The 13,229-nt window shown below is 41.8% G+C and overlaps 1 protein-coding gene across 1 annotated transcript in view; it reads right to left on the bottom strand.

The window, feature by feature from the left end:
* The window catches only part of Grm7 (glutamate metabotropic receptor 7), an 837,060-nt gene extending 824,164 nt beyond the window's left edge, over nt 1-12,896 (bottom strand). The window contains exon 1 of the mRNA XM_059258312.1: nt 12,378-12,896. Within this exon, the coding sequence (XP_059114295.1) occupies nt 12,378-12,896 (519 nt within the window). The remainder of the gene's footprint in view (nt 1-12,377) is intronic.
* Between the last annotated feature and the right edge of the window lie 333 nt (nt 12,897-13,229).

Here is a 13,229-nt window from a genome sequence, read left to right as displayed (position 1 = left end):
AGAACTAATATTATTTAACGGTAGGAATAGTGAGTCCTAGATATTCATGTGGGTACCCAAGCTCAAATGATTAGCAAAAGAGGGAGATCAGCTATGTTTAACACCTACACTCTTCTAAGACAGTGTCTCACTGTGTAGTCCATGCTATCCTTGAACTTACCATCTTGCCATCTCAGGCTCCACAGAGCTGGGGCTGTAAACATGTCTCACTAGGAATAGCTAGGACCTGTATCTTTAACTCCATGCTCTATTGCTTCCCATTGAAATAAACATCACAATTACCAGACTCCATTATAGCTTTCCAATGTCAAACAAATCCAAGGAAGTATTAGGAAAAGGCAGGTGAGGGAATACTGATGATTTTACAAGTTATTTGCTTTGTGACACTGTCTTCTGTCACACTTCTTAACCAGCTATCAAGAAACAGCAAGCAAAATGTAGGCAACAAGAATGTGCCCCCAGGAGTCTGGTGAAACAGCAGATTTGGCACTAAACTTATCTCTTCCAGAAAACAGCGGTTCCAGTTGTTGTTTAAACTAGAAAATCTTCTCTAAATCATAAACCAAAAGGCAACATTTCATTTATGTAGATCAACTTTTGTATCTGAATCCTGCTATTCATCTACTGTCCCGTTTCAGGATTTATGCACAAAAAATGTTAAATATGCAATCTCAAATGTGAAAGGGCTGAGTGAGAGGGAGCTATGATGCCTCAATGTGTGGTTGGGTTTTTTTTTTTTAATCTTAATTCTATTATCCTAACTCCATCCAGCTTAATTATAATGAATAGAGAATTACACAATTACCCTCTGTTCTGTTCCTCAAATGCTATATTTTGATGAAATTCACTACATGCTGCTCTCCCCCTGAACACTAAAAATGGATGTGTGTTGATATGAAATGTGATATAATTACAATTAAAATATACCTTACATAATGATAGTGTTAAAATAAAATTATAGATGTGTAGAGACAACATGGTCATGCATTTTGAGTACAATGCATGCTCACAGCAAAATCTGGTAGCTGAATGAATGAATAAACATGATTTTGGTTTAGCCACAGAGGCTGTTTGGTAGCTTCCAAGCATTTAACATCTAAAGCAACTTTAAAACCAGTGAGATAAAATTTATCCCAACTATGTTTTCAGTTTAAAAGGTGACTTTGGGGCCTGGATAGATGGCTTATCAGTTGAGAACACTGGCTCCTATTATTGCAGAGTATCTGAGTTCAGTTCACAGTACCCACGTTGTAGCTTACAAAAATCTGTAATTCCAGTTCCAATGAATCCAACGCCCTCTTCTGGCCTGGGGGTGTACTGGGCACACATGTAGTAGACATACATACATGCAGATCAACACTCATACATATAAAATAAAAAGAAATCAATAAATAAAATTTTAGATAGTTGAATGAGAAGCTGTGGGTATGGCTTAAGGAGAGTATATGTGTTTATCATGCAGGAAGTCCTGGGTTCCATCACTTACAACAAAATATAAATACAAATTAATGTAATAATTAAAAAGTTAAGCAAAGATATAGAATTCCTGTTGGAATTGCTCAAAGTAAGTATTTATGTGGGTGTTTTACAATAACTACATTCTTTACTTTTCTTGAATGCCTGCATAACATTCTTTTAACTTCAACATGTGTATTAGAAACGGCAATTTCTCAACTGTCATTAATGAGGTATAAAATAATAATGATAAATATTAGAGTACAAATACTCATGAATTAAAGCAGCACCCAAATACAATCAACCTAAGCCTTATAAAATATGGTTATAATTACATTATCAGAGACTATGATAGTGTTATGTTGATTGTCAATCTGAAAGGATCTGGATCTATAAACCTCCATGATCACCTCTAAGGGATTACTGAGATTCAATTAGCCTCTGAGCAGGCCTGTGAGGTATTATCTTGATTAGGTAGTTGAAGTTGACACCATTTCTAAAGGCAGGTGGCACCATTTCCCAAGCTTGATCCTCAACCAACGAAAAGAAGAAAATTAGGAGGACATAAGCATTCGTCTCATCTTCACCGAAATACAACACGAACAGCTGCCTCACACTTTTGTCATGAGGATGTGTGAGCTATAAGCCACGATGAACTGTGAGCTAAAATAAGCCCTTTCTCTTTTAAGATGCATTATTGGGATATCTCATCACAACAGTGAGAAAAGCAACTAATACAGGAAGAAAGACGGAAAACCAAAATGTATCTTCTAAATGTTTATACTGTGGTAGCATCTTTGTCATTGTTGTTGATATCCTGGGGATCATACAACATAAAAAGCAAGTGCTCTAGCACTGAGCTATATCCTCAACCCTGAAGTTGCATGTAGTTTATACAGTTGCATCTCTAATCCAAATCCTTCTTCAGAATTCCAGACTTACATATCCAATTGTTCATTGAACATCTCTACTTGGATTTCAAGAAACCACCCCAAGTATTCTATTTTCAAAGCTGATTCTGAATCATTCAGACTTGCTTTACCTAACCCACTTTTTACATCTCAATAATAATCTCACTTTCCTAGATGCCTGAGTTCTAAATCTTGGGTTCAACATTTTCTCCTTTCTTGCTTTCATATCCAATGTTCTACTCACTAGGAAATCCTATCTCAAGATTCAAAACCAATCTTCTTGAAATCTCTCCTGGTAGCATCCTGGGTAAAACTACCAGCCCAACGCCACCTGTTTCTCCTTCCTACCTGTTCTCCTTCACTCTGCTCTTTGCTCTCATCCTCAGTACCACAGACATAGTTACCCTATTGAAGCAGAACAGAGATCATCCCACACCTCTGTTCAAATCCCACCACTCCCTGGCTATGTTTAGAGGGAAAAACAAAATGCTATGATAATATCCAAGGCCTTTCATCATCTGGTCATTACAGCCTTGACCTCCTATCTTGCTTATGTTTCTTCCACCCCATTTCATCATTCAGCATGTCAGTGCCATGTTTCTGCCTTAATAATTGTGGCATTGGTCATTCCAGCTTCTGGGCAGCAGTGTTCCTCTGAAAGATATGTGCCTGCTCAAGTCTGACTTCCAGTCCTTGCTCAAATATCAACCTTCAATTCTACCCTGAATATCATATTTATAATTGGAACCCTCCTTTATATCCCTTCCCCAGTATTGATTAAACAGTATTTAGTATGTTCTATATCGTTTTTGCACACTTCTGGGTTTCTAATGTGCTGTAGCATTCATTTCTACCACCTGTTTCTATGAATACCAATGGTACACTGAGAGAGAGAGAGAGATTTTAGAGAAAGAGAAACCTTAGAGTTTTGAAATGGAATGTCCAAGTAGTTGGAGATGTACACACAGAAGAGGCTTAGTAAATATTTCTAAGTAAAATTACAAGTAGAGAAAGCAGAAGTAAAGCTGAAAGCATTTAACTATTGGAATGGAATTTGAACTAAAGTTGAATGATGTCCACAATTAACTCTTCCATAATCCTAAAACAACATAATTATCTGGGGAAGGATATACATGCCTGTAATTTCACTACTCTGGAGGTGAAGGCAGGAGGACAGCTGAAAGTTCAAGGTCAGCCTGGTGTACATAGTAAGCTTCAAGTCATCTAGGACAATATATTGAGATCCTATCTTCAAAATAAAAGTAAATGAAATAAATGGAGAGAAAAGGAGAGAATAAATTAAAATTTCATAGAATTCATAATTCATTTTAATCAATGTAACAAATTGTTTTATTGAATTGAATTGTTAAAATCTCAAGCTCAATTATTAAAATCTACATATATGTGTGTTTATACATATACATGTATGTATGTGAGTGTATATGTATGTATATATTTAAGTATACACACACATATATATGTGTATACATAATACAATATAAATGATGTTATAGAGAGACATTCTAGTAAAAAGCAGAGTGAAGAGTGTAACACATTATTGTTATTATAGCTATTCTGTAGCAAATTTAATAATCTTGATTATTTGGCAGTAGTAACACTTAATTACAGGACAACAATAATAAAATTTACTGAACACAGAGGGCATGTTTAACTCAGAACTAAACCATTTACATATCTATTCCGTGTAATCTTTACAATAACTCTATCAGATAGGTATTGTTTTAAAATTATTTATTATTATGTGTCTAATGTATAGACATATGTAAGCGTGTGGGTGTTTGCATGCCATGGTATTTATGCAGAGGTCAGAGAACAACTTGTTGGAATTGGTTCTCCCCTTTACCATGTGGGTTCCAGGGATCTCTTCAGGTCATCAGGCTTAGAAGCAAGTTCCTAGACCTGCTAAGCCATCTTGTGGACCCATGAATGTTTTTTCTTATGCTCATTTGAAAGATACAGTCATTGATGATAAGAGTGATTCCTGTTTGAGCAAGTCAGTAGAAAAAAAGGTGGCACATATACATTTAAACTTAGATCTAATTCTTGAACTTGACTGTGAACAGTCAGTGACAGGAAGGGCTTTCTAATGAAAACCCTTCCTGTGATGTCTGCCTGATCTGTTGCCTTCATAGAAGTCCAGCTTAAAACACAATAAAAATGCTTGATCTCTGTTTTAACAAACAGAAATAGCCTCCTCTGAGCTAATAGGCTGAGCCTTTCTATGTGGCTTAGCTGACACCGTCCATCAGCACTCAGAACAAGCAGCAACAGCTGCGCCAGGAAGAAAGCATAACACCCAGAGATGGAGAATTCTGCAGATGACCAATTATAAAACTATTAAGCTGCAGCACTTTCTGAGCAAGAGGCAAAATAATCCATTAAACTGGAAATTCCTACCCTTCCCTCCACGGCCCACACAAACATTAGTTTTGCATTTATTAGGATGTACTTCCTGCGCTCCATCAACTTGACTTTCTGCAATTGTATTAATACAGTCCCCTCACTTGGCGCATATATCTAAATGATGGATTTCCTCACTTGAGATCTTGAGAGAGTAGAGTGAATAAAATAAAGTTTAGGACACCCTGTCACAATCCATAATGACAGGCACTGATTTGGAACAGGAGGAAACATCTTTTCTCATTTATTTAATAGGAGACATTTACTGTGTATTTGTGTCCACATGCCTAACCACTGGTTGAATACTGGAGGACAGATGTCTTTCACTGGGTGACAAGAGTTTGTGTAAATTTCTAGGGGTTTACACAATCTTGCTCTACAATTGGAATTCAGTATTTCTATAAACAGATATAGATAAACAATTGACAAGGTTGATATCTTTAAGCCATCATGATTTCAAGGTAGGGAAGTATGTAATCATTTTTAAGCTTTTCTGCATTTGTATAACAATTGAACACTATGAAAAGTGATTCATTTCTTAGGTGTTAACAGAAAAAAATTAAGCCTGTCAACTTTACCTGTCAATCAGGTAGGTGACTTTGGACTGCAAGAATCCCCTTTTTAAATGCATAGTAGTACAATAATATGGGCATGCAGTATTATTGTGACAACCAAATGAGATGACATTCTTAGAAGTACATGGCACAGTGACTCACACTGAGAACTCTAACAATTACTACCATCACTACTAATACTGAAAGTAGATTAGAATCCCTCACAAAATATGATACATAGCCCATATCATAATAAAGTCACATTCATTATTTTTTGATGCTATGATACAGTAATGGCTCGGGAAACATTTAATAGTAAATATAGTGGTAAAGAAGTTAACTGTCAGTCCATGGGGATCTCATACTATTAAGAATCATGTAATGATACTTCTCTCAGATAAGTATTTTCTTTTGGAAGGATTTATTTCTATGTTTTTTTTAAAAAAAAAAAAACAGAGCAACATCTATGTTGTTATGTAAGTTTGAAAATGTTCATTAATTAATTAGCCTGACTTTACATTGTACAATTGTTGTACTCTAAATACTGATCATGTATGCATTTTAGTTGCTGGGAACATGAGTTTGCAACTATTCTTAATTACCTATTTAAAGTCAAAGGGGACGAGGAGTGGAGTCAGGCTTGTTGCTTACTGTACAGGGACCTGGGAGTTTAATATACTTTGTACTCCATTATAGAATGAAAATGCTTCTGTGCCCTAGGGATATCAACAAAAGATTTGCTTTAATGAAAGGAACTGAGTGTGGCTCCACAACTCCTAGAGAGGAGGCCTACGGGCTACAGTTTGCATCCAAAGTATCTGCCTTCTTTCTCAACTCTATGTAGACAGGAAAGAAGCAACTGCAAATGTTAAAAGCAAATGCAACCACCACTCACATTATGAAGAGTGAGGAAGAATATGGTGCTTTTGAACAACTCAAAAAACGAGCATAAAGAAAACATCACAAACTAATTTTAGCTTGAAGAATGCCAGTCACTACAGGAAATAAGCTGTCTTCCACTACAGGTAGCAAAAATTGAACTCAACTCAAGGGCAATAATTGTGTTTCTTCTAATTATTTTTTGTTTGTTTGTTTGTTTTTTGTTTTTTGAGACAGGGTTTCTCTGTGTAGTTTTGTGCCTTTCCTGGGACTCACTTGGTAGCCCAGGCTGGCCTCGAACTCACAGAGATCCGCCTGGCTCTGCCTCCCGAGTGCTGGGATTAAAGGCGTGCGCCACCACCGCCCGGCCTCTAATTATTTTTAAAGTGTGTGTGTGTGTGTGTGTGTGTGTGTGTGTGTGTGTGTGTGTACATGAAGCATTTGGGTCTATGGACCCCAGTGCCTTTGTGGAGGTCAGAGAACAGCTTTTATGGAGGCTGTTCTGTCCTTCCACTTCTACATGCATTCAAACTCATGTCACCAAGCTTGCAGGACAAGGATTTTACCAGCTGAGCTGTTTGCCAGCCCACTGTTTTAAAGGCATTATCTAGAAATTCTGGAATTCATCTAGATTCAGATTCAATTGACTTAGGGGCTCCAGGTCAGGAAAGCTTAGGCTGTTTGTCTTCTCCTCAGCCTTGCGTTTTTTCTGTCTGATTGTCTATCAAGTCTCCCGGTGTTGATGCCTCATCCCCTGGGCACTCCACCTCATAATTCCCTAGTCCTGAACTTCCAGGGAGCAAATACAATATACTCATTATTTCTGACAGAAATCTCTTGTGGAGGATTCTGATATATGTAGACCCAGGTGTCCACAACTAAACTAGTCATTTAATTTACTTAACCTGAGCCATGTGACTTAATACTGGGACATAAGAAGGGTGTCATTATTTACACCTTTCTAAACAAAGAGGCTTAAAGTTATTATAAGACAAGATAGGGCAGGTCACTGGACAAAGATTTAACTGCTAGTATAATCCAAAGCGTTTCTAATGCCTTATGATTTTTGGTAAATGGACCTAAAAGCTTTTTTTTTATCTAACAAGAGCTTTAATATATCCCACTGTATAGCAAACTGATTTAAAGAAAAAGCAAAAAGACAAGGGGGGGGGGTAAGGAAAGCTCTGAATATGGTCAACGAGCTAAACTGATAATGATGAAGCTGTGAAAATATCGGTGAAAAGGTTTCCCAAGGCAGTGAAAGTTCAAAGTGGAAGAGCGAAAAATGATGTCATGGGTTTTTCTAAAAGCCAGTGTGATGCAAACTAAACAAGAAGATTAGACAGTTCCAGAGACTAGACTGTACCTGTATATGTGTTTGTTGTGTGTGCATATGAACACGTTCATGCATGTATATGTGTGCACACAGCACATGTGTGTAGAGACCAGAGGCAGACGTTTAGTGTCTTCTTCAAACATTTCTCCACCTAATTTTTTAAGACAGGGTCTCTCGCTGAGCCTGGAGTTCATTATGCCTGACTTGTGCTTGGTGGATCCAGACTCAGGACACCATGCTTGCAGTCCCACTGAGCCATCTTCCCAGCCCCTAGAAACTAAATTTTAAACACAAAATCCAGATGAAAAAAAATGAGGCCTATACAAATTAAATGACATATTTAGGGTAGCAGGAGTGGCATTCATAGCACTAGAAAACATGGTGTAATTCACCTAATGTCTTTTTAGATCATATATATCCTGTACATATGTTGAAAGCAGAGCACTTTTGATTTCTTATACTCCAAGTGTCTGTGAAATTTACCTAAATGCCACCTTTGTTTCAATTATTTTAAGAGAAAAAAAGGCCCAGAGACATCCTAATTAAATGGATTGTATATGCATAAAATATACATGAAGGTAGCTTCAAATATAGCATGTGGACGTCTTGATTTCTTCCCTCTCTGCTCTTTTAAAAATGCCCCTTTAAAAATTTCCCACTCACCATCTGTTAGGTAAATTTCCTACAAAACAGTAAATGTGGAGGCAGAGGTTGTTTCAGGGATGATTCCAAATTGATTCCAAATGGCAGTGATACCTATATTTATGCGATTTTAAAGAGTAGGTTAGAGTTGCCTTAAAAAAGAAGCCACTTCCCCAACCTAGAGTAATCCAACATCACCGTATGAATTCGAGAGAGAGAGAGAGAGAGAGAGAGAGAGAGAGAGAGAGAGAGAGAGAGAGAGAGAGAGAGAAGTAGGCATCTAAGTATAAAATAGTGTCCTAAAGGCTTAATGTTACATGCAAGTTCCAGTCAATGGAAGGAAACCATTGACACACTTGCAGATGAATTTCATTTATGATACAAAGTTCATAGGCTTAGATTTGTACTATTACATTCAATAATGGTACAATTTCTCAAGCTAGTTATTTCAACAACAACAAAAAACTACACACACACACACACACACACACACACACACACACACACACACACATATACTCACAGAGAGAACAGATGCCATGCAATTCTGAGCCCACAGCCTAGATCATGCCACAGCACATAAAATAGTATTCCATTAGAATCAGGATGTGAAAGTCAGGAAAAGAGGATCCTTGATCACAATGATCTTCTTCCTCAACACTGTAATGTTTCTCACTTATGGCTATAAAAAACTGTTCAGGGGAAATTCATCTTTCAGCCACCACATTATGTAACCTCCCCCCTTTAAGCCATCCCTATCCTGTGATTAGTTTTTAAAAATATGTTACTCCTCGTCAGTAATAATTTATGTTTAATCTTTCTGAGCATTAAGAGAGTATTATTCTGCCCAGGCTCAGAAACAAATCTCCAGAAATTCCTCCCCAATGCTTCTTTGAGGCTGAAAATTCATCGCGGGGCAGTTGCTGTGATTTAATTCTACTTGGCAGAGCCCTGGCCACAAGCTAATTTCATTAGCCTCAAATTCCTGGGTTTGAAAGACCTACTAGATCTGATTCTTGTTCTCAGACATGTCATTTACTAACCTATTCAGGAAAGATACAGGGGAGAGAGAGAGAGAGAGAGAGAGAGAGAGAGAGAGAGAGAGAGAGAGAGAGAGAGAGAGACTGACCTGACTTTCCAGTCCTATCACTGGCCTTGCACACCAGTAAGAAGAGAATTCCGAGGGATGGAAAGGCAGTATTTACATCTGAGTAGTCATCCCTGTTCAGGTCTGCATTTTACAGTTCTGCCCTGGCTGTGCTGGCAGTAACAGCATTTGTTGTATCTCTGAGTATCTCATTACTTCCTCCTGGCCCCCAGCACTCAGCATCCCCTCATTTAGTCTGCAAGTACCTCCTCCCCCAGGCTACAGGCTCATCTCACTATAAATTCATATCTCAAGTGATCAGTTTGGCATGGTCCCCACAGCCACCCACAAGGACCAGAGCAAAGAAGAAAACTCAAATCACTGTAAAGCTCAGAATTCAGTCATTTGGAGGAGTTTATTTTATATAGGACAATTTTAATTGAACAGAACCTGATGGTTCCAGAGGAGATTCACCTCCTCGCTTTTTCCTCTCCCTCTTTTGGAAGGAGCCTACTGTTTTTCTACCTTTATTCTCGTTAATCATGTTGCCGGTTGACAGAAGCTGGAAAACCAGTGGAACTTGCAGTTTAGGGGATTCTAAAACCACATTTTAAAAAAAAAAGCCACTAAAAAATATCTACTTGAAATACAGAGACAGAGAAGTACATTGAGATATATGCTCATATCTGTGTTCGTGCATGCATACACATACACACTTATTTCAACATGAGGAATGGCTAAAGAAGGATTCATAGTAACTGCTATGCCCAGTTTGCAGCACACGCCACAAGTTGGAGCATCCCTGTCACTGCCAGCCTCTTCTCTGTAACTGCAGGTGAGAATCAGGGCCTCTTTTGCCTCAGCTCTACAACCCAAGATGAATAGCTGCAATTTGCAAATTAGAGGAAAATGACAGTGTTTTCCCTGAATGGTTTTAGTCCCAACCCACACTGTTCACACTGGCATTAGGTTCCATCCCTCCCCAGCTCAGAGAACAGGGAGGGGGGTAGAACACCAGCCATTTGTTTCTTTGGAAGTTGCCTCAGTTTTAAATGCAACTGAAGAGAAATCAGCTCCCCCCTGGAGTCCTTCGCACACTGTCCCTAGCGTCATCTGCAATGACTTTCTTAACTTAAATATTTCACTCTTTTTCAGACACACAGGCCCAGCTGGGATGATGTCCATGTTCCCATTGAGGAGAAAAGCAGACAGAGAAATAATACTAAAATGCTAAATCCAGAATGAGCAGCCCACCCCTCAAGGCTTGGGAGGACACACACACACACACACACACACACACACACACACACACACACTAACACACACTAAACATCCTCAGGTATTGTCTCAGCTCATCTTTTCATCCTTTCTGTAGCTGCAGCATCCCCACCCCCAAGTTGACCAGCTTCAAGCTCAGAGATGAAGGAAACTCTTTTGAGTTTTCATGACAAAAGCCAGGGGCTGTTCCAGAATGCAAGCAACCTAGAGTTAAGTTTGCCCTCAAATCACTTTAGGGGAGTGCAAGCAGCAAGAAGTCTCCATGCTGGCACACTCAGGAGGTATCAGGATGATCCAGAGATCAGAGGGGCCTCACTAGCTTCAGGTGAGCACCTCTGCTGCTTGACTACAAACTTCCCACTCCTGGAGATCAGGCAGGTTCTCTGCTGGCCTGACCATCATCAGCAGGCCCCTCTTAAAATTCACACTCTTAGGGGAAGCATGCAAGCAAGAGTCACTTTTTAGACTTGGGCAGCACAGTCCTGAAGGGATCATCTTGCACAGCTAATGGAAGAGGTTGGCTGGATTTGGCTACTACCAAACCTGGGAGCAAGCCTTGGGTTAGCAAAGTCTACCAGACCTGACTAGAGGCAAGAACTTGGGAATGAGGAAAGGAAATAGAGGCTGAGAAGAGGCCATGAGGAGGGGTCTAAAAAGGATAACCAAATAAAGAAACAGAAAAAAAAAAACATACACGGAGACCCGGTCAGAGAGTTCCGCAAACTCAAAACCCTCAAAGCCATCCATTTTTACTCAGAGCAGCCAAGGAGGCACGGGTTCAGAGGCTGCAGGGACCAGAGGCAGAGCACTGCAGTTGGACCCACTGCTCATCAGTCCTGGATCCGCCTTCCTCCTGTTTTGGAACCCAGGACGTGAGACCTGCATGCCCCCCGCCCCAGCACACCCCACTGTTCCTGGGCAGAGCAGACTCTATCTCCAAGCTCAGAGCCTGGGAGTCGGGTGTGGGGCTGCATTAGTGAGGGAGAGGGACTGGGAGTAGAGGGAGCAGTCAGTGAAAGCGATTTTATTTCGCAGTTAGCATGAGCTCATCCCCAGCTGAGGTCTGAAGTGGCAGCAGAAACCTAGCGATCGCCCTGCTCTTGCCACTGGCCGGACTGCAAACGCAATTTAGGCGGTGCACAAAAATTGCCAGGAGGAAACCAACTCTGCGGGGATCACGTCAGCAGGCGGGGTCTCCCTAGTGGGGCGGGTACCCCATGCCTCTGATGGAGACCGGCTACAGGTCGGAAATTCAACCCCAAAGAGATGGGCAATTAGCATCCACATGCGGGTTGAACCCCAGCCCTCAGTTGAAGAAGGGGCTTCTTGAGGTCTTCGCGAATATTTCCACGGAGTCGAGGTTTTCTAGGTGGCTTGGGCATGGGAAGCAGGGGAGTTGAGAAATGCCATTTTTCAGAGCATCTTCTCATTTTTCATATTCCATGTGCCTAACCTGCTCCCCTAGGAGCCCAGGCACTTTTACAAGCCTGTTTCCGACCATATTTCACTCTAATGCAAACCCATTTAAATCATCGCCTTGTTTTTCCGAAGATTGCCTCTTGTAAATGGGACCATAAATCCGGGGAGTCAGGTCGGATGGAGTGGAGCATGGACAGGGGAAGACATGAAAGAGGAGTAAACTAAGCAAGGAAGATACCTCCTTGGGTGGGGTGGGAGGGATTCAGCAGGATCTCCAGGGAAGAAATGCCGGAGTGCTGGCCTGACCCCTGCAACCCACGAAGTCCAAACCAGCCTTTAAGGTTAGAGCGCAGGGAGCCACAGAATGCTCCTCCCCAAAGGGAGCGCCCCCCTACCTGGAAAAGCCTCAAGATGTTGGCTACCATGATGGAGACGGAGCTCCCCGAAGCCCCAATCACTCCAACTACTTTCTCTGGCTTGACGAAAACCGGGGGCTCGCCGTTGGTGCAGCGCACGTCGGAGGTGTCCTTTTGGATGAGCGCCTGGACGAAAGTGAGCGACTGTTCGAGCGCATAAGTGTCCCTGGAACAAGTGTCCAGGATCCGCGCGCCTAACGTTACATTGGGCAGCAGGTTGGGATCGCTGTTGATTTGGTCTAGGGCATAAAGCATAGCTTCCAGCCTGTGGATCCCGTTCTCCCTCTTGATGTCGCCGCAGGGCACTCCGCTGGGACCCTTGGCGTGCACTGGGAACAGCCCCCCAAGGGTGACGTCCCCCTCGATCCGGATCGAGTGCGGGGCGTACATCTCCTGGCCGCGCGCCGCCGCCGCCAGCACGCACAGGAGCACCTCCAGCACGCAGCAGGGGAACTTCATCAAAGTCAGGACGCGGAGCAGCTTCCCCAGCTGGACCATGCCGCTCCTCCGGATGCTGCTGCGGTGGCGGCGGCGGCGCTGGAGGGAATGCTGGTGGGCTCTCCTAAGTCCGGGCTTCTCGAGGTGAGCTCCTTTGGGGGAAGCCCGGAGACTTCTGTAGGCACAGAGGGTGGAGGAGCCAGAGGAGGTGCAGCGGGAGAGGGTGGGGGGTCCCAGGGCACCAGCCAGCCTTGGGCACCTGGCGCTGTGGCTCTGCTGGCCCGCGCGCCGAGCTTGCGCTCCCCGGCTAGCGGCTCGCGCTCTCCAACAGCCAAGCACTGGGGAGAGGGCAGGGATTGCTATCGCTTTAAATGGTCGTTGGGCTCCCTCTCC

The sequence above is a fragment of the Peromyscus eremicus genome, chromosome 3 (assembly GCF_949786415.1).
Source record: "Peromyscus eremicus chromosome 3, PerEre_H2_v1, whole genome shotgun sequence".
In the NCBI taxonomy this organism is placed as follows: Eukaryota; Metazoa; Chordata; class Mammalia; order Rodentia; family Cricetidae; genus Peromyscus; species Peromyscus eremicus.
Note: the sequence above shows the minus strand (reverse complement) of the source record. Positions and strands in the feature narration are given on the sequence as shown.